The sequence below is a fragment of the Rhinoderma darwinii genome, chromosome 2 (genome assembly GCF_050947455.1).
Source record: "Rhinoderma darwinii isolate aRhiDar2 chromosome 2, aRhiDar2.hap1, whole genome shotgun sequence".
Taxonomy (NCBI): domain Eukaryota; kingdom Metazoa; phylum Chordata; class Amphibia; order Anura; family Rhinodermatidae; genus Rhinoderma; species Rhinoderma darwinii.
The window spans coordinates 68,359,222-68,385,965 of record NC_134688.1 but is presented as its reverse complement, the minus strand read 5'-3'; the positions used below and the strand labels follow the sequence as shown (position 1 = coordinate 68,385,965).

Here is a 26,744-nt window from a genome sequence, read left to right as displayed (position 1 = left end):
TTATTGTTATAGTAATGTAGTATTATAGTAATGTAGTATTCATATAGTAATGTAGTATTATTATAGTAATGTAGTATTATTGTTATAGTAATGTAGTATTATTATAGTAATGTAGTATTCATATAGTAATGTAATATTATTGTTATAGTAATGTAGTATTATAGTAATGTAGTATTCATATAGTAATGTAATATTATTGTTATAGTAATGTAGTATTATAATACTGTAGTATTATAGTAATGTAGTGTTATGGTAATATAGTATTATTATAGTAATGTAGTGTTATTATAGTAATGTAGTATTATAGTAATGTAGTGTTATGGTAATATAGTATTGTTATAGTAATGTAGTATTATTATTATTGTATATTATTATAGTAATGTAATGTTATTATTATAGTAATGTAGTATGATAGTAATGTAGTATTATTACAGTAATGTAATATTGTTACAGTATTATAGTATTAATGTAGTATTATGATAGCAATGTAGTAGTATTATAGTAATGTAGTATTATGATAGCAATGTAGTATTGTTATAGTAATGTAGTATTATAGTAATGTAGTATTGTTATAGTAATGTAGTATTATAGTAATGTAGTATTGTTATAGTAATGTAGTATTATAGTAATGTAGTATTGTTATAGTAATGTAGTATTATAGTAATGTAGTATTGTTATAGTAATGTAGTATTGCTATAGTAGTTCGAATAACTAATTGAATAACAATAATTTTGTATGTATCAAATTTAAAAGTAATGCGGCCCGTCAACTTCACATTTTTTTCTATGTGCGGCCCATTTACCCGGCCGAGTTGCAGACCCCTGGGTTAGCCCATTAAGTGCCTCTTCATTCTGCAGTCCCAGGGGCTGGACCGCCACCATTCATACATTAAAGGGGTTGTACTGGATTAGAAAAATGTGACTACCTTCCTTTAGAAAAAGTGCCACATCTGTCAATAGGTTGTATCATAGATTGCATCTCTGTTCCATGGAAGTGAATTGGGATGAGCTGTATACCACCCATAACCTGTAAACAGATGTGGAACTGTTTTTGGAAGAAAGCGGCCATGCTTTTATAATCCTTTACAACCCCTTTAATGGCCTTACCCTAAGGTTAGGTCATCAATGTAAAATCCCCAAAAATACCTTTAACGACTGTGGCCAGCCTAATATACAATACATTTATTATATGATGATATTACATAACGTAGTCATTCTTCTTTAAAGTGTAGCTAAACGTTTGACAAACTTCAGACATGTCATAGTGACATGTCAGAAGTTTGGATTGGTGGGGGTCTGAGCACGGAGACCCCCACCAATCGCTAGAACGAAGCAGCTGAAGCGCTCGTGTGAGCGCGCAGCCGCTTCGTGTCTATTCAGCCTTTTCCGGAAAGCTGATGTATCGGAGTACGGGCTCATAGACTTTCTATTGAGTCCGTACACCGATACATTTATTTCTGGAAAAAGCTAAACAGACTTCAGCTGCTTCGTTCTAGCGATTGATGGTGGTCTCAGTGCTCGGACCCCCACCAATCCAAACTTCTGACATGTCAGAAGTTTGTCAAACGTTTAGCTACACTTTAATACGAAAAAACAGCAACAACTTGGAAAACATTGGTTTGCCACTACAGCAAAAAAACTAAAAATAAACGAACATCACTGAGGACGAGAAAGAAGAATGGTTGCTCTAGTAGTTTAATGGGTAATTTTACCCTTCAGCCCTATTAAGGTCTTGCTCATAAAGGTGTTACCAATGCAGATTTACTCTGGGGAAGAAATAAGAGAATGTAACTGGCTACTTGCCCTAGGGCCTTGAGTTCTCCCAGCAGCTTGGGAAGACTATATGCAGAGCCTGCCTCCAAACCAGATCAATATGTCTGCTGAAGTCCATCACTGGAATAACACGTCTAATGGAACGAGACTTTGGCTCACACAGGATAGTTTGTAAAGCACGTTTAATGATGGAAACAGCTCATGGAGAACGGCTATGGTGTTTGTGACACTGAGCAGCAACGCTAAATAGTAGGGTTGAAATTTACATTTTGTGAACAAAGTTGAAGTCATGTTAAAAAAAACAAACCTCAAATCTCTGCAGCTGTAGAACATACAAGAGGAAACATGACTTGAGTGAGCAAATGACCTGCTTAAAGGGTACGACTCATGTATAGATTTGTAGTTTCATTAATTAGACTGTTCACATCTGCGTCGGACGTGCCGTTTGGAGCCTCCATCGACAGTTCCATCGCATTTGAAGGCAAGAGTAAGGGTACGTTCACACGGTTTATTTTTGTAAACGGCCGAACGATGGCCAAAAAAATCGGAAGCAGAACGCCTCCAAACATCTGCCTATTAATTTCAATGGGAAAAACGGCGCTGTTCCAAAGGGCAGTTTTTTTTACGCGGCCATTTTTAAAAACGGCCACGTAAAAACACGTCCACGAAAAAGAAGTGCATGTCACTTCTTGAGAGGTTTTTGGAGCCATTTTTCATTGACTCTATAGAAAAACCGCTCCAAAAACGGCCGTAAAAAACGCAGCGAAAAACACGAGTTGCTTAAAAAAAACTTTTGAAAATCAGCTGTTTTCCCTTGAAAACAGCGCCGTATTTTCAGACGTTTTTTGTTAAGCGTGGGAACATACCCTAAGGCCAAATGCACGCAAAGCATATTACATTGCGGAAAATCTGCAGAGTAAGGGTATGTTCACACGGCTTATTTTTACCCATTTTTCTGGCCGTAAACGCAGAAAAACGTCCGAAAAATTGGAAGCGGAACACCTCCAAACTCTGCCCATTGATTTCAATGGAAAAAACTGCATTATGTTCTGACGGCCACTTAAAAAGACGCCCCCGAAAAAGAAATGCATCGCACTTCTTGAGCCGTTTTTCTTTGACTCTATAGAAAAACAGCTCCAAAAACGGGCGTAAAAAACGCAACGAAAAATGCGAGTTGCTTGAAAAACGTCTGCATGTACGTGTGCATGTAGCCTAATGCAGCATAAGGGTATGTTCACACGCAAACTCAGAAACGTCTGAAAATACAGAGCTGTTTTCAATGGAAAAGCTCCTGATTTTCAGAAGTTCTTTGAGCAACTCGTGTTTTTCGCTGCGTTTCTGACGGCAGTTTTTGGAGCTGTTTTTCAATAGAGTCAATGAAAAACGGCTCAAGAAGTGACATGCACTTCTTTTTCACTGCCTTTTTTTTCGTGGCCGTTTTTTAAAACGGCCGCGTAGAAAAACGGCCCGTCGGAACAGAACGCCGTTTTTGTATTGCAAGCAATGGGCAGATGTTTGGAGGCATTCTGCTTAAGATTTTTCTAATGTTATTCGGGCGTTTACGACCCGAAAAACGGCCGAAAATAGGCCCTGTGAACATACCCTAAACGGAAGTCACAATGCAGATGTGAAAAGGGCCTTAGATGTAAGTATTGCGTAAGAGAAATAATGTATTTATTATCATTCTTTTTTTAGTGTTGTAGCGATTTATTTTTTCCTGTTCAAAAACGTCCAAAGGAGCGGCCATTTTGGAGACAGAGCACAGCACAGTGTTTATGTATGGGAGTGAAATGTCACAGACTATTACAGTCTCCATTAAGTACAGATATTGTACAGCCTTCTCCCACAGAGACTAGGAATGCTAGGGAGATGACTCTGCCCATCTTGTCCCAATCTAGACAGCAAAGCTGACAAGTAAGCTACAGTGTCAACATATTGTGACTGTTCACAAACAGCCTTCCACAGATCAGAGGGCTAGAAATAAAAAAAAAACATGTGCAACTGTACACTCTCTCAGCCGTTTAGCAGAGCCAAGAGGGTCCACATGGCACAATTCCCCAAATTTCTAAAAAAAAATAGCAAACGGCCTGTATTTAAGGAAAAGTGGCGGCAGAGCAATCATTCTGGCAATCTGCTTAACACTTTGGTGCGGGGATTTACAGGATTCAAGCTACATCTAACTGATGCCTTTATCTAAAGGGAACCAGGTGACAGCCTCTCTTTTTTTCAAGCTATGTAGTAAAGTAGTGAGCTGCTGGATTTCCAGATAAGGCCATTAAATTTGGCTGCTAAATGCAATAAGGTAATAATTTACAAGCCATCATTTTAATACTCCGCCAGGAAGACTTTGTTCAATAGAGACATACACTTCTCATGGAATCGGGAAGGTTATCCTCTATGCCACCAGAAATTTGGGCAGTATTCTCTGATAAACTCCGACAAACTTCCAGATAATTATTTTCCATTAGGACAACAAAGAAATGGACGGATAGTTTTACATACATTTTTATGTATTTAATTATATATTTTAGGACTATTGGACTAATAAAGTGTCTAAAACAGATTTTATATTGACATTGGGCCCAATGTGGTTGGCATGTAAGAGTATGACTGAATAGAAACCAGATTTATTTTCAAGCATGACTAAGACTCTGGTTGGTAAGAGATGGTGCAGCTGGCAGATAATCACACACATAGACGGGTAACACAAAACCAAATCTAGTTGCTTGATACCAACCTTAACTAACTGGAATTTTGAGATGGCAATCCATGTATAGGTCAATATGAATACAGCACCATCATGACTGGCCATGTAAAAAAATCTTTGTATTGAACAATAGGGAGCATAGACAGCTGTAAATAGTGTATCTTCATGTTAATGAATTGTTAATTCATCTTTACAACTAAAGACATGCTAATGATGTTTCTTAAATGAAGTTTTCCCTTTAAGCAAATTAAAGGGGTTGTATGATGTCATATACCCTATAAGAACCTCATACGGGGGAACCAGATCTGCTAACAAAATGGCTCTCACTCTGGGGGACCTGGCCCGTCCGTGTATCATTTGAACGTCCGCACATAATTCTACATTTTCTCTGTAGAGGCCACTGCAGCTGATGGCAACGTTACCCGACAAAATCTACTGATCGACCCAGTGGCTCGTTTTTTTGGCCACAAATGGCAGTTCAATCATTGCAGCACACAAGGACAAAGAAACATATGAATCGAATATTAATAGCTAAATAAATAAAATTGACAACATACGAGAGATCGGAGACAGTAACATCAGCTTAATCCTCTAGGCTTATAATTAACTACGTCATGATCATACAAATATTAACGGCTATTTACACTTTTGAAGGCAAGTTTTTATTTTTTTAATAAAACAATGTTTTATTTCATTTTGAAACTTTTGAATTGTTTTTTATGGAAAAAAAATATTACTTTGTGAGATACAGCTTCTATGTATACAGGATACATAAAAGCTGTATCTTGAGGTCAAAGCCGAATCCGTCAGGTCAGTTATTATCGATCACATCCAAGTTCATGACCTTTTCCCTTTTAGAAGCTGTATCTCAAAAAGTTTTTGTTTTTTTTATAAAAAAAACAATTCAAAGGTTGTTAAAAATAAAACATTGATTTATTAAAAAAATAAATTGCCTTCAAAAGTATAAATGGCCTTTAAGGGTATAGTCACACATTGCGGCTCTTGATGTAATTTTTTCAGAAATCGCAATATGGCCGTGCCGTGTGACTACACCCTAAACATTGGCATATGATCAAGTGTTTACTTTAATGTCTCACTAGGAAAAGTAAGGGAAATCTTGGAAATCGTGTTAAGAAATATAAGGCTCAGCTGAATGGCTCCTAATGTTCTCTACTGAACATAAAGCACAGTGATGAAATGAAGGAAAGTTGCGCAGAACTGCACTGATTTTGCCAGGAGCGTTCACACTTCACTACGTTCATTTGCATTATTACGGTAAGAGGCCTGCAGGCTTCATCACTTCCTGCGCTTCCAGCAACACACTAATTTGGAGCATAATTGTCACGCTTATCTCCTGCCACTCAAACAGCTCAAGTATTAACAAACAGAATATCTCGTGCTCAGTGAGAAGGCTTGTGCGCTGCCTCATACTCCCATCATTGCTAGAAACCGTGAACAATAATGAACTCATGTGCAATGCTGAAGGCTGACTAATCCAACCAAGAGACGGAAAAAAAAACACAAGTTAATTCAAGAAAATGCTGGGTCCCACGTTATGATTTGTCAAGAAATCCAACTTATTCCAGCTGCTCATAGCGATCTGTAATATATGTCTGTAAAAACCCAACGACAAACAATGTTAGAATGAAGGGCGTACATATTATACCAGAATAAGGTGGCCGCTATGGGACCACTGGCGAGAAGGGGCCAAGGTTAACTGAATCCCTTAATGATAGGTGAAAAGCTGTATAGGGATCCCCCGTCTCCACAGGCCCACCAACATCAGCAAAAAGGGTGTCCGGAAATTAACAAAAGAATCATGGAAAGAAGATGGGGGAAAACAAGCGACAAGTCCTGCTGTCCCATGTAAGTGGTGTGGTAATGTTAACCAGCACCAGAAGGGGGCCCCGTGTAAATTGTTGCCACCTCACCTCTAGTGACCGTAACAAGCATGGGTGATGATGGGTAATGTTTTAAATTTGTATAAAGATTCTAAATATAAGTATATAAATAGGAATATGTAATACAAGGTCCGAATACGTGCCTATAGGCTCTATTCACACTGTGTATACTCACGACGTATAAGCCAAACAGGTCCATGGACCTGCCGTGTATGCCAAAACAGTTTCCTTTTGGCATACAATGGGGTGGAAGATGTCGGCATACTTTTTTTCTGTATTAAATAGTGTAATTGACTACTTTATTCAATACAGAGGAATCCTACAATAAAACGTATACAGTGCAGAATACTATGCCATACAGTAGAATACGTCGGAGGCTTCCATCTGGAGTATTCCCTGATGTATACTCCCATCGTGCAGTACAAACCCAGTGTGAATAGAGCCTTAATTGCAAACATTTATGGCACGTTTTCTGTTATGAGTGACACAGAGGAGGGAGGGGAACGCCAATTAGCACATCCGTAAAATTAACAGCTGGTTACCATATTACACTCAAATTACAGAGACTTTGGGTTTTATTGCTTTCATAGCGACACCAGGATATGAAAAACAAAAATGAAAAACGTGTACACCACAGATATCCCACAGAGACTATTATATTAACTGAAACATTGTTAACATTTATATGCGGGATTTAACAGAGTTTAAAGGGAAAACTTTCATTGTTACATTGTATCAATGCGCTTAAGAGAAAAGTGGATAATCTAAGAAAGAAAAAACCTCAATGGAACCGGCACTTCCTGTATTTCCGCTCCTCTGAGGGTGCAGAACAACAGAAAGGAGAACACAGCTATGAACCCAGCCTTATGGTAATGACAGCATAGGTCTCAGACAAAGAGATCCAGTAAAGAAGAAACTAGTAGACTACAGTGGAGCCAGCACTGCACTTTCGAATGACAACCACTTACAGATGGCTGCCATGTGAGAATATTAGGGTTCATTCACAAGAAATCTATGGGCCCATAGTGTACCCTCAAATCTATACAGAGTGTGTTTTTATGGATTTGTAACAAAATTCCTGATCATTTCTTTTTGCAGACTCAAAGGCACACTAAACATGAAATAAACAAAAAAGCCCAGCAATACTTCCTAATTGTCCTCCTTTCAAGCGGTAAATACAATTTTGTCTCAAAATTGTCTTGATTAAAACCAGAGCCACCCCCCACCCTCTGCTCCTCCCAATTCTGTTTCTAACTGTGAGACAACTGGCTGCAGCAGGACCTCACATCCCCCCTCCCCATCTGCTCTGTCTGTATTAGGGGAAAAAGAATGGTAATCCCAGTCCCCTTTACTAAGCCCTGCCCATCAGCAAGCCGGTAATAGAAGAGATCAGGAGGAATGTAACCCCTGTGTTTTCAGACAGATTTCTACAAGAAAATTTGCCTCAAAAACAAGCAATTCTGCAGATTGACAAAATGTGTGGGCAAGTTTATCTCCGGTATACTTTTATCATTTATTTCTATGTTCCTTTAAATGGATCTTAAATCCCCCCCCCCCCTACCTCGCCAATAAAAAAAATAAGTATAATTTGCATCCTATGTTTAAACATATAGGCATAACTTGAATACAAAATCTGTGACAGGGCCCCCCAACTATTATTCATCAGTCCTACTACTGGTCTCCATTGGGACAAAGCCTGGTTGCAACCACAAACCGCTGCACCACCTATAGTTTATACTCCTGTGTATACATTTAAAGAAAAAAAAAATACATGAGACGTACCAACAACAAAAAAAAAGTGTGACCTTTTTAATTCCTAAAATAACACCTTTCTAAGGCTCTGTTCACATCTGCGTTGAGGTCCCGTTCGGACGTTCCGTCGGAGCTTTCCATCAGAACGGGACCCTGAACAGACACAAACCGACATGACACAAAGTCGACTACGCTATTGCTTCCGGCAAAACGACGGGTCCGGTGCACAACAGAGACAAACGGAAACCATGGGCACCGGATCCGTCACCATTGAAATCAATGGTGATGGAATCGGAAACCTCTGCTTTCCGTTCGTGTCAGTTTGTGTCTGTTCAGGGTCCTGTTCTGACGGAAAGCTCAAACGGAACACCAACGCAGATGTGAACAGGGCCCAAGTGTGGTGATATGTAAACTACCAAATAGGATGATAAATCTCAACTGAAAGTCTCTCAAAACGTTTACTAAAAGTTTTAAAAAAAGAGTTTACACATAAAAATATCAATTACCTTTGAAAGATCCCTGAAGTTTCCTGGTAAAGTTAAATCCAACTCCTCGGATTCATAATTTGTTAACACCCATGGAAATACAGGATACTGATTCAAGTCATTATATGTTCTCCCTGAGAAAATAAGTACAATGTGTTAATGAACGGACAGAAAAAATAATTTAGCCATCATCCCTAGTGACATTGTAGCTCATACTGGCACAGACACGCTCCATATATCCCAGTAGCCGACTGGACCTCCATGGCATGTCATTGCGGGATGCCACCACTGTGATAAGACAACCTCAGACAACAATCAAAGATTACATTTTTTAAAACAAAGCGTGAGCAAATAAATTTCTATTATGTGCTGAAGGGTATGTAGCAGCAAATGGCGTTGAATGGCCCCCCACTGCGCTGAGAAAGCTGGTATTGCTTTCACTGGGTCACATAACACCCATGTTTAATGATCTGCTTTTTGTGTTCCCTGGCTACAAACTAAATTGAAAATCTATCCCTGCTGAACCTGACAAAAATAACCTAGGTTATCAATCCCCAGGCTGAGAGCAGATTTACAGTGCTGTCATAGGACTGTTTCCTTCTAGATTTTAATGATTGTTGGTTTTCCAGACTGGAGAATACTGAACAGAGCGCTCCTTGTTCTCTGCAAGTTCATCGAAAGCAACAAAAAGCAGCCGTTTCCATAGCAAAAAAATAATAAAATTGTTTTCCTGCAAAGTGCACGTGTAGACATGAGTGTCTCTAGAGAAAGGGTCATCCTTAAAAAGGGAAAATGTCTATGTGTCTTATAAGAAGATCACATTGGTGAAGTCTGTGATCTCCGGCAGCCACTCATTTCTAGAAAAGATTTATATTATTGCAAATTAAATGGATCTTCGCTTAAAGGGGTTTTCCCATCAGAAACATTTATGACATATCCACAGGATATCTCACCTCTGGGACACGCAACTATCTCTAGAACGGGGCACCCTAAACCCCATTCTACTGCTCTGTATTGTGGCTGAAGTGTATAATTTCCGACCATGAAGAAGAAAACAGTATAGTTCGCTGAGAAACGCGGTTTCCTTAATTACCATTCAGATCTAGGGAACTTACGGAAACAGTGTCTGGGACCCGCATCTATCTGACAGTAATGGCCTGAGATCACAAACTTCAACAATATAATAATTTCACATGTATCTGCGACATATCAGAAAATCATTTAGACTCCATTTACCCTTTAAAGACGTTCTTCAGACCAATATTTCTTTAAATAATGAGCAGAATAAAATATTAACGAACAAAAAAAGTTGTGCTTCCCTTTAAAACCCCCGACCTCTCCTGCGCAGACAGTTTGCTGGTCCCCCTCCGGTCTTTGCTAACACGGCTTCAGTGATGCAGCCAATCACGACATGAATACAAAAGTAAGATCGACCATGCAGACTTCGAAGGAAGCCAAGCGTGGCCAACAGGAGCTAAAGCAGCACAGCGCTTTCTTAGCGCTACTGCCACTTGGTTTTAATTATCGGCAAGTTTCACAGCGCTCGGACCCCCGCCAATCAGACAACGGATGTATAGCCTAGCCATATCACATTAGTGAATTATCTCTTTAATGCCACCATTTGCTGATATTAGCTTAGGACAATATCATCTCTAAATATGGCACCTGTAAAGAAAAGAATTTAGGATAAACCTAGCTACTTTTCTACAATATAACAGGTTAATGCTGTGTTCATACGTTGTGGTTGTATCACTTTTTTTGGGTACAATATTGAGAAAAAATATATACTACGTGTGAACACAGCCTTAGCCCTTCTGGTATTTTTTACGTCAAGCATAGTGCAGTCACTAGGGTCCACTGGCGTCAGTTTGAATATGGATCCATTAGGGCCTGTTCACATCACCGTTCGCTTTCCGTTCCGGGGTTCCGTCTGAAGTTTCTGTTAGGCGAACCCCGCAACGGAAAGTGAAAGTGAAACCACAGCTTCCGTTTGTCACCATTGATATCAATGGTGACGGAAACATCGCTATCGACTCTGCTATTGATTCCGTCGTTAAAACGGAAACCTGCCGGAATGGCGACGAACAGAATCCATCATCAATGGTGACTGAAATGGAAGCTGTGGTTTCACTTTCACTTTCCGTTGCGGGGTTCACCCGACGGAAACCTCCGACGGAACCCCGGAACGGAAAGCGAACGGTGATGTGAACAGGCCCTTAGGGTGTCAAGGCTTCTGTTAAAAATAAACGGAAGTCACGACTAGTGTAAATAAAGCCAAAGACGGTCTCCTCAGACGATCTGTATCAGGTAACAATATCCGACTCAATGTGGATAAAATCTGGATATTTTTATTAATCTAGCAAACTGAATATGAACCATACTAGGCACCGTTAGGCTATGTTCACACGGAGTATTTTGGGGGAGGAATATCTGCCTCAAAATTCCGTTTGGAACTTTGAGGCAGATATTCCTCTCCCTGCACGCCGATTTTCGCGGCGATTATCGCGCCGTTTTTCGCCCGCGGCCATTGAGCGCCGCGGGCATAAAACAGCGAGAAATACGCTTTCTCCTGCCTCCCATTGAAGTCAATGGGAGGTCAGAGGCGGAAGCGCCCGAAGATAGGGCATGTCGCTTCTTTTTCCCGCGAGGCAGTTTTACTGCTCGCGGGAAAAAGACGCCGATGCCTCCCATTGAAATCAATGGGAGGCGTTCTCGGGCCGTTTTTTGCGACGCGGTTTCCGCGTCAAAAAACTCGGCAAAATACCCCGTGTGAACATAGCCTTATATAGAGATCTACAATGGTTAATTCAGACAAAGAATGCCTTATTGGAAATCGATACAAAAATAAACTTTTTTTTTGTAATTAAAATGTTTCATTTAGAGGTTGAGTTTTAAAAGGTGAAATAGCTCGAGGAGAGCTGACAAAAAAATTACAGCAGAAATTCCTTGGTGATAATGTTAATGACAGCAAAATATTGTTTAATTAGATGATTCCAGCATCTGGATTAACACTCTGCGAGCGATGTTCCTATGCTTGTCTGCGTTTTCCCACTTTACAGACATTTTGTCATCTCTAGGTCATTAGGAAAGAATTTTTAATGATTTTCTTTTAGAAGCCGGCAGTTCGAGTTACATCTAATTACATGACAATAATAAGCCCAACACAGACTGCAGCTAAATATACACATAATTAGTTAGCAAAAGCTCGCGCAGCACAGAGTAAAAAAACGCAGAACATTTTAGGGGAGGGGGACTCATCTATACTCACAATATAATTAATAATTTCAAGGTCACAGTTCTACTTTGCAGTTAGGATACAGGGCAGCACTAACTAATATTCTACACCTGGTGCCGTTTCAGAAAAATGAGAACAACAACAACTTTAAAAAGGAAGAAAAAAGGTTGGATCCAGCGCTGTATGGGATATAAATTGGAAGCAATTTCCGAGTTTAATGGTCCTGTTTAAAAGAAATCCAAATAGTGTGGAGTCCTGGTGTGGAGAAAGCGAGGGGGTAGTGTCCTCAGAGCCTACGCGTTTCGGACGGCTTCGGCACTATTTGGATTTCTTTTAAACAGGACCATTAAACTCGGAAATTGCTTCCATTTTATATCCCATACAGCGCTGGATCCAACCTTTTTTCTTCCTTGTTTCCTTACCGTGTGCCGACACGAGGATCCGAGCGCTATCAGCGACACGTCCCATTGTGTCAGGTGAGCTGGAGGATTCCTCCCCTTTTTCCTATTTTTGCTTTAACTTTAAAAAGGGTTGGGATGTGAAATGTTATGCAGCATATATAAACCGATGTGTTTAGGCCCTGTTCACATCACGCGTTTTGTTTACAGTTAGTGTGTGCGTTGGGAAAGCTCTCGACGTACAAATGAAACATACCCATTGGGCTACATTGTCAGACATGTCCTTTTGGCCTCTGTCTGGCCGGTATACGGTAGTATACCACATTAAAAAAAAAGTATGGAATCCAGTAAAAACATATATACTGTAGCCGATGGGTGACGGATGCCACTGTTTGTCATCCATCACAGGCATCCATTGAACGTATACGTGATGCTGCATCCGTTAAAGGGATGGCATTATAACCTATGTGTGAGGGTTGTGTTAAACAGATGCCTAACCGTGGCATTCATCACCCATAAGCTATGATGGTCCCGATAAACGGATTAGTTATAAAAAAGGGAGTTCATGACGTATTTATTGAACAGATACCATTATAGCCTATGGGTGATGGGTGCCACTGTTAACATGTACATCACAGCCTAATGTATACGTCAGGACTGGAGTAATCCTAGCATATACATCAAACGTAGGCCAACAAACGTGATGTGAACATCGTCTTAATGGAAAATAAAACATTTCTTATTTTTACAAGTTTCCTTGATCCACTTGCCATTCAGCACAACCATTGAGGCACAAGTGTTCTTAGGCAGTACAGGAGCACTTGTCAGTACGGAGTTGTAATTCAGCAGAGATCATGAGGAAAAAGTACACGCAGAAGGAATGTTTAGAGCATCATTCTAGAACAGGAAGCCAGCTACGTTCATAGGCGACAATAATGCCATAGGAAGCTGTAACAGAGAGTATGGTTGTTGCCACCATAAATAGCCTAAATTAAAAATAAAATAAAAACCAGAGGAGTTTATATTAAATCAGATGCCGAGAGTTGGGGGAGGTGGGGTACTCTCAATCTCTAAAAACAATGCACGGATAAGAATTTAAACTCTTAACAGATACAACATTGTATTAGGAACGAGAGGCACCGATATAAGATATAATTTTGGAATATAATTCTCATCACTTCAAATATTTTTCATGTCATTTTTTTACTGTAAAGCAGATCCTACAATAAAGAAACATGGTATAGTTTGCCCCATATGGGTAGAAAACAATGGAACAATGGTTCAGATTTACCATCCAAGTTGAGCCAGAAATCTGGCATACATGCTGTGTGCCACATTTATGAACTGTTTTAGACACATTTTTCGACACACTCGAAGAGGGGCATAGCATAATAGGAAACGGGCATAGCGTAGCAGAAAGAAATGGCTTAAAATGCGCCATCGCGTGCCAAAACTTTGTCAAAAAGAATTGCGTAAACTAAGCCAACCAAAAGATGTGCCAAATTTATCATACATTACTTTTATATATTTGCCACACTTTCTGACTGCCTTATCGAAATTTACTTACAGTATTAGTAATTCTGCTCCGGTCTGCTTTACTACCAAATATACAACAATAATTGTTAACGATCTTTGTTATCGCTTGGATTGGTATTTGGTATTGGGGATTCAACATATACGAAGATTCCTGTTGTATTGAGGGAAATCGTACTTTATATGGCATACTTAAAGGGGTTTTCCAGTACCTTACATGTAATGGCCAATCACCTACAGCTGCAAATACAAATCCCTTTTTAAATTACTCATGCCGGGGAATCTTCACTGTCTTCCCGATCGCATTGCGGGTCACATGGGGCCGACCCCATCTGATTTGCACTCTCCTGGTGGCGTCAAGTCTGTTTACTGCCCATGCCTCCTTTCAGCCTGCTCAATGTACAGCGCCTCATTGCGGACGTCTTGTACAAGTGGGGGCCAGATACACTCAATCATTCACAGAGCATGTGTGGTTCAGACTAACTGCTCCACACATGCTCCGTCTTTTGCCTACACTTTGCCTGCGTGAGGATACTTTCTTCACACAAGCCTTGCTGTCTATACTGTGCACGCGCCGATCCCAGTGGCCAATAGTGCTGGAGTGGGCGGTCTTGCTTAGAACTGAGGAGGTGTGCTGGGCGGGTCTGGAGCTGGCTGAGATGTGGTAAATGTACTCTTGGAGGACCAGAAACTGACGTGGGTCGGGACTCCTAGATGTAAACAAACAGAAAAGCGCGGCAGGAGAGTGGGGATTGACGGGAAAACATCAGAAACAAGAATAAGGTATTTGTGAGGGTTTATTGGAAGGTATTTAGTCTGCCCAGACCATTATAAAAATGCCAAATTAGGCTTGGAAAACCCCTTTAAGGTGCAGTTCAGACAGAGTTTTTTTGGCGCCGATTTTGACGCGGTAACTGCGTCCCAAATGATTTCAATGGGAGGCAGAGGCATTTTCCCCCTGGGCAGCTTTTGGCCGCTTGCGGAAAAACAGTGGCATGTCCTTTCTTGCCACGGTTTCTGCCTCTGACCTCCCATTGAAATCAATGGGAGGCAGAAAAAACCTGCTGCAATCGTTTGAGCGTTTTTTGCCTGCGGTACTTGCATCAGCTTCAATGGCTGCGGGGGGAAAAAAACAATGTGAAAAAGCACCGAAAAATACGTGCAGGCAGTTTAAAACCTGCCTCAAAATTCCTGAAGGAAATCTTAGACAGATTTTTTCTGCCTGCAAAAAACATGTGTAAATACAGCCTTAGGCCCTCTGCACACAAACGCTTTTTTATTGATATTTTTGCAATACTCCTGCAAAGTGGCCTGGTTTTGAAAAACAGCAGTGGTTTTACCAAGGTTTAACATAAAGTGCTCAACAAAAACACGCAAACAAAACATGTGAAAGGAAGAACAGGATGCTGTAGGGAGTCTAAGAACAAATAATAATATATTTTTTTTTTTAACAAAGCAGAGGTGAACTTTCTGTTTAATACAATAGTACAAAAAAATGTAGAAAAATATGATATCATAGGATAGTCTATTAAAAGTGCTGAAAAGCGTTGGATCCACATCATAGGTTATCTGAATGGTGGGATTAGAGGTAAGTAGACAGAACACGGTTACCTAATCATGCCACCCTGCAGGTGACATCTGTACTAGGCGTGCTGTTGTTAGTCTGGTGTCTGCTTGCTGTTGTTGAAAATGACTGAATAGTAAAATTACATTCCCCCCCCCATTATTATTTCCAGACAGTTCTTGGCAATGGTTTGTTGCCTCTAATAAAGCTTCAGACAAAGCTGTCAGCTGAGGAAATGGCAAGAGAGTAAGGCACTGCCTCCATAGCAATCAATGCATCTAGAGCCTTGCTGATAGGCTCCGCATTCCCTTATCAAATTTAATGTGAGTGCTTCAGAGTCTATCATAGGGCTGCAGCTGAGTCCCGGAGGGATAAACGCATTCGATCAAGTCACGCTGCTCAAGATTTTGACAAACATAAACATATTAGAAAGGATTGTAGAGCCAGAAGCCTTACCTGCTATGGTATTAAGAAACATCAAGTATTCAAAGTTAGAAATCTCTCGTCGCTGCCAACGTTGAGTCATGTTGGAGGATTTAAAAAGCTGCCTGGGAGTGGCCAGGGATATTCTCCTGTAAATATATTACAAGAATGCATTGTGAATGAAGGGGGGCGATCACCGAGTACAACAGCTGAGACAATAATGGTAAAAATTTCCAATATATAATATGCTACAACAAGCTATAAATGCATAACTAGCTTCCCTTTATAGCCTATGGTTGCGGCATGTCAGAGACTCGGATAAATGGCATCACTAACATCGAGGATAGAAATCAGAGATGTGTTCTTGATGAGCATCATAGAGCGGATGACTGACAGCTTTTGCTTGGTCTGTGCAGCGCTTATGATCTACTAGCGAGTTGTCAAAAATGTCTTTACTTTCTGAATATAGGAGATCGACAAAGGCTGCGGAAAAGAAGGGCCCTCTCAGTGATAGCGATGCCACAGTGAGGAGTCTTTTTAATCATCTCTGGGCTTGTGACTGAATTTTAGGAGATACTGTAAATATCTATTGTGTATTCCATACGAAGCTTATGCACAGCCGTGTTATCCCATGTTCACTTAAAACAGAGTTGGTTTACATCCAGATCATCATAGGATAACAAAAAGCATAAAAAAATGTAAATAATAATTTCCCATTATGGAGGTGAGTGATTACAAACGGTGTACAGTGCTGCGGAATTTGTTGCAGCACCATAAGCCAAAGAAAATAATTTAAAGAGGCTCTGTCACCAGATTTTGCAACCCCTATCTGCTATTGCAGCAGATAGGCGCTGCAATGTAGATTACAGTAACGTTTTTATTTTAAAAAAACGAGCATTTTTGGCCAAGTTATGACCATTTTTGTAGTTATGCAAATGAGGCTTGCAAAAGTCCAAGTGGGTGTGTTTAAAAGTAAAAGTCCAAGTGGGCGTGTATTATGTGCGTACATCGGGGCGTTTTTAATACTTTCACTAGCTGGGCGCTCTGAAGAGAACATCCTCTTCTCTTCAGAACGCCCAGCTTCTGGCAGTGCAGATCTGTGACGTCACTCACAGGTCCTGCATCGTGACGGCCACATCGGCACCAGAGGCTACAGTTGATTCTGCAGCAGCATCAGCGTTTGCAGGTAAGTCGATCTTACCTGCAAACGCTGATGCTGCTGCAGAATCAACTGTAGCCTCTGCTGCCGATGTGGCCGTCACGATGCAGGACCTGTGAGTGACGTCACAGATCTGCACTGCCAGAAGCTGGGCGTTCTGAAGAGAAGAGGATGTTCTCTTCAGAGCGCCCAGCTAGTGAAAGTATTAAAAACGCCCCGATGTACGCACATAATACACGCCCACTTGGACTTTTACTTTTAAACACACCCACTTGGACTTTTGCAAGCCTCATTTGCATAACTACAAAAATGGTCATAACTTGGCCAAAAATGCTCGTTTTTTAAAAATAAAAACGTTACTGTAATCTACATTGCAGCGCCTATCTGCTGCAATAGCAGATAGGGGTTGCAAAATCTGGTGACAGAGCCTCTTTAAGTAATTTATTAACTTAATAGTAAGTTATATATGTAAAACCAAATACAATGTATAAATATAATTCTTCTACAATACTTTGACCTTGTATTTAAAATGTCATTAATATAGAATATAAATTAGCAGTGTTTAAGGCTTAAAGGGACCTTGCCACCATGTAGCAACAGGTGCTGTGATTATTCTTAACTATGTTTTACTCTGAAGCAATGTCAAGCTTTAGAGAGAGCCTAGTTTCAATAAATGGCAGCCTCGGGGTAAAGTGTCCACTGGGTGGCTCCCTACCAGCTTCTGCCAGTCTGGCTCAGTTTGAGCAGGTCATCTCTCCCAATAAAAGAGATAGGGAGAGACTTGTCAATCAAGCTGAGGAGTGTGGGGCAAAGCCAAAACCTGAACCCGTTTTCTCTGAAACGCCGCAGCACTTCAGAGTAAAACATAGTATTATGTAATAGTATCTGTTGCTATATCAGGTTCCCTTTAAAGGGTAATTCCACCTTCACAACCTTTTTAAAATCGATCCAAAGCATCTAAAATGAAAAATGAAGCAACTTTGAATGTAGTCTTTATTAAAAACCTCCTATTATTTTGTATCTACAACTACTTTGTAGGCTTATGTGTCTCCATGGTAACAGACTACAAAGAAACCTTGTGTAGTCAGATCCTGCAGTCACACTTCATTTCATCTGTTCTCTACTTCTTACTTAGATGCATTTAGTATCTTCTGATTGGTTATAACAACCAGGAACCCATGTAAGAGTACGTTCACAAGTATGCGACAATTTACTCCTTTTAGCTATTTAACACCTTATTAATACAATAAATATAATTGCCCATTTATGATTGAATTAGGATACTAAAGGATGACTTATATGGCTTGATTTTTCATTCCTTTCTATGTAGTAGAATCAGGCTGTAAGTGGAGATAAAATCTAAGGCCGTTCTTGCTTTGCTCCACCTCCACAATCTCACTACAACACATATATTAAACACAAGAATAGAACGAATATGATCAAAGTATTAAAACCTCAAAAAAATGGCAAGAATTACCTCGTAATCCACTGAGGTGTGTATTCTGATATTACACAAATAACCTACAAATAATATTAAATATAAAACATATACCTGGCTTGTGGTAAACCATAGCTGGTGCCAACGCCAACCCGGGGTAAACTGTACACCACTTTCTTGACGGTAGCTTGATCAGGAAAATTAAACATAACAGAAGCTACAGAACAAAATGGAGAGAGTTGGAAATAAAAGTTGTCATGTTTTTCAGAGATAAACCTTAATATTTAACACTTTACACGTTCTCACAGTAAGGAGTTTTTCTCTTAAGTTATAATACGAGAATGATATAAGTGGACTGGTCCATATGGCTGGTAGACCTTTAAGCAGCCAGAAGACTTCCGACAGTCTGCCGCCTATATGGTAGGTATTATACAGATGTTTTCAAAAAACAAACTATGAACTCCCACAGTCCAGAGGGAGTTTATAGGCTCTTAAAATTCTGGTCTGAAGAATGGATCTCAAGGTCCAAGGTAAACCAAGTAATATGTATGTTCCCCTTTAAACATTCTTAGTCTGTGTAATTCAAAGGGGAAGTTTATAAACCGATACAAGTAAGGTAAAACTCACTGCGGTTAGCCATAAACACTTCCAGGGCCGTGTTTTGAAGGAGGTACCGTCTTGAAAAAACGGCTCGGATCTCGCTGAACATCCATTTTCCATGGAGGCCTTCTGTGTAAGCAAGAACCTAGCCAAAGAAACACAGGAAAGGCCAAAATTATATTGGGAAATACACTTTCCAATGTATTACTGCCAAACTGTGTTCATAAGAAAATAAAAATTTTTGGTAGAGCTTTCCCTGTGAATTCATTATCATTACTTAGTAGGAGAGATTAATTAGAAAAGGTTAGTCTTTGAGGATCATCTGCTATTGACTATAACAGGAACCTATGGGAAATACAAAATGAAGACAGTCTGGTATGATTGAATGGTCTCCGAGGACGACACTTGTCAGACATGTTTGAATAAAGTTTTTTTTTAATCACATTGTGTATTGTTACACCATTTCTATCTCATTCTCCTTTCATAATGATTGAACAACAGCCCATGTTAATGCTCTGCCAGCTACAAAAAACAAAACCGCACTGAAATCTCAAAAATCGGCAAAGATAAGCATTTCTAATACACAGAGGGTACAATATAACTGAGAATAAGTCATACCGAGAACATCTACAATGTATTATTATTATTTAATAGGTCGAAATTTTAAATTCTTTAAACTTTATGATTTTATTTGCATGAGACCATGAGTGGCCATGACTGTACATGTTTATAGCAAACAAGACTGATATATACATCAAATAAGATTTGTAGGTCTTTCAAACCTCAAAAAAAATATACAATATATACATATATTATAATTATACATAAGGGTAATGACAAGATCAATTCAACATGAAGAGTCTTCCAGATGTTTGGGTAATTCCTCACTGCGCATTATGTGGTGTGTGTGCGTTCATGTGTATTGTATTGTATTGTATTGTATTGTATTGTATTGTATATATCTCGAAAGACAGAATTCTGTGTTACATGGCGGACTCTTATTTTAAGAAAATATAAAATACCCAAACAGTCTAAAAGAGTAAAATAAATTCCATCAAATATTCTACACCAAAGCAGAATATATATAACATAAAACTAGTAATAATCAAAATAAAACAGATGCTAAGAATATCGGCTCAAGGATACGACCGTATTATGGCTCTGTACAGGTTCTAACTATCACGGACTTGTAATATGGCACCCATAAAGGTCTATGGACCCTACTGCATCTCCATGCGCATTAGATTCTATATGGAGACAGAGGTTTTATCCCCCACTAGGAATCATATGGTAGCCATGTGAAAAAAATAGTGTGGCATGTTCCATACTGTATTATGGAGGTATTGTACCCGTACAACAGTATTTCCTCTACGGAAGAATACCTCTTTAATATGATGCCATATAGAGGCCCCATATAGTGGCTTTGAAGTAGAAGAATCACTTAGAAGAACCACGAGTTTATAGGTCATTCTAATTTTTGCATCAATCTACCTATGGCTAACGTCAAACTATGTTTGTTGCTTATGTTTTCGCAGGACTGTGTGAAACGTATAATGCAGAGTGAACTGTGCTTTCAATACAGTTGAGGTAACAAAATAGCAACACATATCGGCCAAACGTATGCTGTTTTACAGGCAGATGTGGTGTGAACATAGCATATGCAATTTTTTTTTCACACCACAAACATGCTTTCCCACCTTGAATGTGTATATACATGATATACATGGAGAAAATCGAGAAGTCCCACTGAGCTTCACTGACTACAGAGGCCAATGTCCGTGAATATACCGCATCGTGCTGTGGCATATGCCAAGTGTGTAAAACATAAGATAGATAGATAGATAGATAGATAGATAGATAGATAGATAGATAGATAGATAGATAGATGTGAGATAGATAGATAGATAGATAGATAGATAGAGATAGATAGATAGAGGTAATAAATGAGTAAAACGTTAAATAAATAGATATGAGATAAATAGATATTAGATAGGAGAGAGATAATTGAAAGCTAAAAAGGTAATAAATGAATTCACTTTATTCACTCTTCGTCCATGATAAGAAGATATTCTGGCTGCACAGGTAAGGTAATAAGGGACACAACCCTAAAAAGCCTCCTATTATGACCCCTTGTCACTTTTTGCTTTACAATGTACTCCATGTATATGTTGACTGCATTGTGTCCAGACTGGGACTCCATTTGTGGGTGCTAATACGTGAATTCACCAGTCCCCCTGTGTCATTAGTTCAGGAGCAGATGAGCAGGAAGCAGATGGTCATTTCATGCCGCATGTCACGCTTCCTCATGGTGAAAATAAGAAGTCTAACTTATTAACATGATGAGGCGGAGAAGACTGTCAAGTCCACATCATGCGGCAAATCTCTAAAGTGGTGTCCTAGATAAAGCTGAAGTAAAATTGACATTATTATATACACATAAATATATCCATCAGCTCCTTACTCAGAATTCAAAAGATCTGCATGGGAACAAGAATGTCAAAAATGATGTATGTATAGCTCAAGTGTTTTCGTTTTAAAATTAAACTAGATTGTATTTATTTCTATTTCTGATTATCCAGCACACGAATCCCTGTGCAGCTCTTAATGAAAGTAAATATGGAAAATTCATGACACATTTCGCACTGAGACTAGCGCTTATTTAGAGCCTGTGTATTACATTTTTTACTATTACGATCTGTAATCTTCTAAACCTAGCTCATATAACAGATCACTGAATGTGCTCACCTTTTTATCTAATATTTGCCAATATTCGGTCCCCAAAGTCTTTTCAAGGGATCAAACGAGACCGTGCTTGCTACATATGTACATCCATATAAAAGGCTATCTGGATGTGATCCCTACATTACATATCAAGTCCATATGAGCTCCTTTGTGGACCTAAACAAGTAAAAAACACGTTCCTTATCTGCAGTCATAGCCTTGAGATTTGGTCGTGGGGACCACGTTTTTATATATGATAAAAAGTATGAGGATAAACTGGTCATTAAATATCTCTTGGCCGGTCATTGTGTGTCATCTAATATGTATTAGGGCTCAAGTATGGGACAAAAAAAACAACTTACATTATAAAGTATGGCAGTCAGTTTGTACAGCACATTTATCAATGTAGGACTCCATATTTATTTATTTTTTTACCTCAAATTCCAATACTCTGGACAGTGTGAAAAAGGGGAGAAGCTTAAACCGATTGCTATAGCCACCTCAGTGTGCCCAGTATTTGCGCCACAAGAGTCTAAACCTGTCAGAGGTTTTCTTACAGTCCAAACTGCAACAACTTTAAGACATTTTCATGAGTAAGTAGTAGATTCAGGAGAAACACCACTGTAACAAATGTCACACACTAACGGTATTCATACGTGACCCCATTGGCGGGAAGCAGAGGCTTAGCTATAGAGGGTGTAGAGGTAGAAGTCACACCTGGGCCCTGGTGGCTGAGGGGACCAAAGAAAATACAAAAGACTACAGTAGAATTATTAATGACACATGGTAAGTGGGGGGCCTTGTTACAGATTTTGTATTGGGGTCTAGGATCTTCACGTTACACCTCTGGAAGATCTCTAGGACTATGGAGCCAGCCATATTGAAGGGTGGTTGCTGGCTGTTGGTAAAGCTGAAACTGTTGCGAACAACAAAGGGGTATTTCGATCATAGAATTTATGGCATATCCACAGCATGTCAAATGTCTGATAGGTGCAGGTCCCACACCTATCTCTTTAAAGGGGGTTGCCTGGTTGGCTTGGTGAGGTGGTCCCCACCCGGGGACATTTATTTCTATGGGAGATATGGAAACAACCAATCGCCATTCTGGAGGTGGGATTCACATCTATGGAATATCCTGTGTATATAGTGATGATAGTTGTGATAAAGTGTATGTCGTGGTCCCCTGAAATGTTGCATCGGTGCGGCAAGACGCTAATTCCTCTCCCCGTAGATTGCACAAAACTTTTGCTGTCTCGTGCATATCTACTAAACGTAATATCCTGTGTATATGTCACCAATGTTTATGTTGGGAATATCCCTTGAAGATATTGTATCTGTTCAAGCAGACAATGTAATACTGGGCCGTACCGGGCTTTGGTGCTGGTAATTGGTTGGCACAATTATGTTAGAGGCGTGTGTATTCATAGATACAAATAGGTGTTTAGTATTATTCGGATTCTAATGTTTCTTTAACGTGATTTCAAAAAATAAAACAATCGAATAGAAGATGAAGTAGTCAGCAAAAATTCTTCCCTTGGGAAAGAGAAATGTGCAGAAATAAAAAGAAAACTCATAAGGTTCCCGACTCTTGCTTTCCCAGCAATAATTGAAGAGTTCTAAATAAACACCTATGCCCTTCAGTAATTAAAATGTAATCATCTCTACAAGGGGCCAAACCTACAGCCGAGTGCAGCAGAAGTGCCTCAGGATAAGAAATATATAAGAAATGCTGCATTACTGGCCGATATCTTTACCGGAGATATTATTTCTAAGCGTATAAAGGAGACATATCCAAATATATGACGTGGGTTACTGTGTGTTATGATGGAAAACATGATAAATACAAAATTATGACAGTATCGAAAGAAAAATCTATGAACAATTATTTAAAAACTTAACACTGGGGTCCAATAGATTGAGAATTGATCATATGTAGCATATTTTTACTGCAATAATAAGGAAGTGCCAAGTAAGGACCTGTACACACGCGCCATTTTATGCATTTATTGACGCAACAGATTAGTATTGTGCTTCAGCTGGTGCTCTGTTCAAGGAGAAGTTCAAGTCTGTATTCACACAGGCAGGTTTTGTGGATTGTTTTTGGTCTGATTATCAAAAAATCACGGCAAAAACAATTCTGTGGTTGAATGAAATTGAGGCAAAATTTGCTTGGTTTTATAAAAAAAAAAACCTGCCCTTTTCCCCCCACTTTTCTTAACCATGATTTTGCAATAATCGCAGAAAAATGCCACAAAACTTGCCCATTTCACAACACCACAAAAGTGCTATGTTAATAGCTTAGAAGTTTCGAGTCTTAAGGCAGAGTGGTACTATGTGGTTGTGGACACAACTCCTTTCAACCCACAAGTGCATTGTGGTTGTGGCAGCGTGATGCCTCTTGAAGGTGGCGAACACAACGAAAGCTAGCCGTAGACGCAGGATTGCTGTGTTCTTCCCAATGAAGCAGGATTCCGTCACTCTGATGGATTTTCGTACCAACAATAGAAAAATCATTATTGATAACAGTTACGTACTCATTTCATACAGTATCAAGACTCACTTCTTAATCATTGAATTCAGGCGCTTCATTCAGTCACATTGTCATAGGTGCATAAAAACCAGCACCAAGCTATGAAGTCGTCTTTATAGACATTTGTGATGGAACCGGTAATTCTAAAGAGGTCACTGAATTCCAGCGTGGTCCTGTAATAGGAAGCCACCATTGTAACAATAAGTCAGTTTATGAAATTTCTCCCCTCCTAGATATTCCATCATCCACTGTGAGTGGTATATAGCAAAGTGGAAGCGTTTAGGAACCACAGCAACTGAAGTGCAGACCACATAAGGTTACAGAGTAGGATCGATGAGGTGCTTAGTGCATAAAAGTCGCCAATGCTCTGGTGACAATAACTGCAGAGTCCCAAACCTCCTCTCACATTAACATTTACACAAAAACTGCATGCAAGCCTTACATCCCCAAGCAGAATGACAAGGGCCCCTCCGAGCCATAGGCTTGGGGGACACATGGTCGCACGAGCCCCAAAAATATGTTTTTATTCGTATTTAAGTCTGTTATGTAGTATGGTTTTGTGTGGTTGTATTCCCCCCCCCCCCCATTCCCCTCTTTTTTCCAAATGTAGTGAAATGGTACTTACCTTATGGGACGTCCCCTATGTAAGCTGTACAAGTTGGTACGAGCAGGTTCCAGTTGTTTCTATCTCCAGGCAGGTGTTTCCTGGTAAACAGCTGATTGGATGAGGTCAGCTGTGCTGTTGGCATGAGCAGGTTCCAGAATATTCTATCTCCAGGCAGTTTTCTCCTAGGGACAGCTGATTGGTTGTTGGAATTCCAAAACGGCGGGAATCTGTACTATAAAGGAGTGAGCTTCTTCGTGGTCAAGCAGTCGTCTGGAGCCGTTTGGACCGTCGCCCACCCACCCTCCCTCATGTCTGAATTTCCCTTCCGTCACAATGTTTGTTAGAGGGATTTGGTCACCCAGCTAATGCTGGGCGGACTTGGCATTTTATTATAAAAGCTGGATTTTTTATTGGTTTATTGATTTCAATTTATGGTTATTTATATATTTTAAGTATTATGGCTTTTATGTTACCCTTAATAAACATTGTGGCCTTTATTATCCAATGATTCTATTGTCTGTGTTTTCTTTTAATGGGGTTTATTTTGTGGGGTCTGTGCTACCATGCCAAGCGTATGATGGAGTGGTGTAAAACACGCCAACACTGGACCCTGGAGCAGTGGAAACGTGTTCTGTGGAGTGATGAATCACGCTTCTCTATCTAGCAGTCTGATGGAGGAGTCTGGGTTTGGTGAATGTCAGGAGAACATTACCTGCCTGACTGCATTGTGCCAACTGTAAGGTTTGGTGGAGGAGATAATGCTATGGGGTTGTTCTTCAGGGGTTGGCCCCTTAGTTCCAGGGAAGGGAAATCTTACTGTTTCAGCATACCAAGACATTTTGGACAATTGTAGGCTTCCAACTTTGTGAGAACAGTTTGGGGTTCGGCCCTTTTCTGTTCCAGGAGGACTGTGCCCCAGTGCACAAAGCAAGGTACATAAAGACATGGTTGGGTGAGATTGGTGTGGAAGACCTTGACTGGCCTGCGCAGAGCTCTGACCTCATCACCATCGAACACCTTTCGGATGTACTAGAACAGAGATTGCGATCCAGGCCCTCTCATCCAACATCAGTGTCTGACCCCACAAATGCTCTTATGGATGAATGGGCAAAAATTCCCACAGACACTCCAGAATCTTATAGAAAGCCTTCCCAGAAGAAAGAAAGCTGTATTAGATGCAATGGGGGGACCAACTCCATATTAATGTTCATGGACGTAGGTGTAATGTGTTGGTGTCCTAATACTTTTACTAAAATATATATATATATAATTTTTTTTTAATGGCCATGTGCTAATAGGTCTCAATGTTGTCATCTATTTAAAAGAATAAATAAACCTCTCCCTTTATGCAGGTATATAGACTACATCAGGGGTTAGTCATAGGTAAATCTATCAAGAATCTGAGCGTCAGCATACAATAGCAATGATAAATGCTCTGCAATGGGATAAAATTATAAAACAGAGTTTATCAGGTATAAGAGCAATAAAATGAATGGAGTAAACAGAGAAAAGACAAATAGATTGTCTGCCCGGAGAGCGAGGGAATAGCCCCGTGCACATTTAGTGATGTGAGAGGAGTAAGACGTTCTGTGGGGACGGTTACGGCTGATGCTAATGCTTATTTAAAGCAGTGACAGTCTGGACCAGTGAAGCTGTGTCGGGCTCCTATAATTTCTCTCAGGAATAGCACTCTCCCAACCTTGTGCAGCACATCAAAGTCTCTAGAGTTCAATTAAAATTGGATTACATTGAAATGCTCCATCCATGGGACTGTGTATTCACTAACACTTTTCTCCATAATACTCCAGATGACAGGTACCCATCCCAATTTAAACAGTTGTCATAGAGACCACACTTTAAGAGCAGCAACATCTAAGGATACAAAGACAAGGTAAGCAGGGGGATTTCTCTGAATGAAG

At 39.9% G+C, this 26,744-nt stretch overlaps 1 protein-coding gene across 7 annotated transcripts in view; it reads right to left on the bottom strand.

The window, feature by feature from the left end:
- NBEA (neurobeachin) overlaps positions 1-26,744 on the bottom strand; it is a 575,138-nt gene that overhangs the window by 89,538 nt on the left and 458,856 nt on the right. For all 7 annotated transcript variants that reach the window (XM_075851713.1, XM_075851718.1, XM_075851715.1 and 4 more), the window contains 4 exons: positions 18,995-19,112; positions 18,482-18,584; positions 15,804-15,919; positions 8,639-8,751 (listed from right to left, as the gene is read on the bottom strand). In XM_075851713.1, the coding sequence (XP_075707828.1) occupies positions 8,639-8,751; positions 15,804-15,919; positions 18,482-18,584; positions 18,995-19,112 (450 nt within the window). The remainder of the gene's footprint in view (positions 1-8,638; positions 8,752-15,803; positions 15,920-18,481; positions 18,585-18,994; positions 19,113-26,744) is intronic.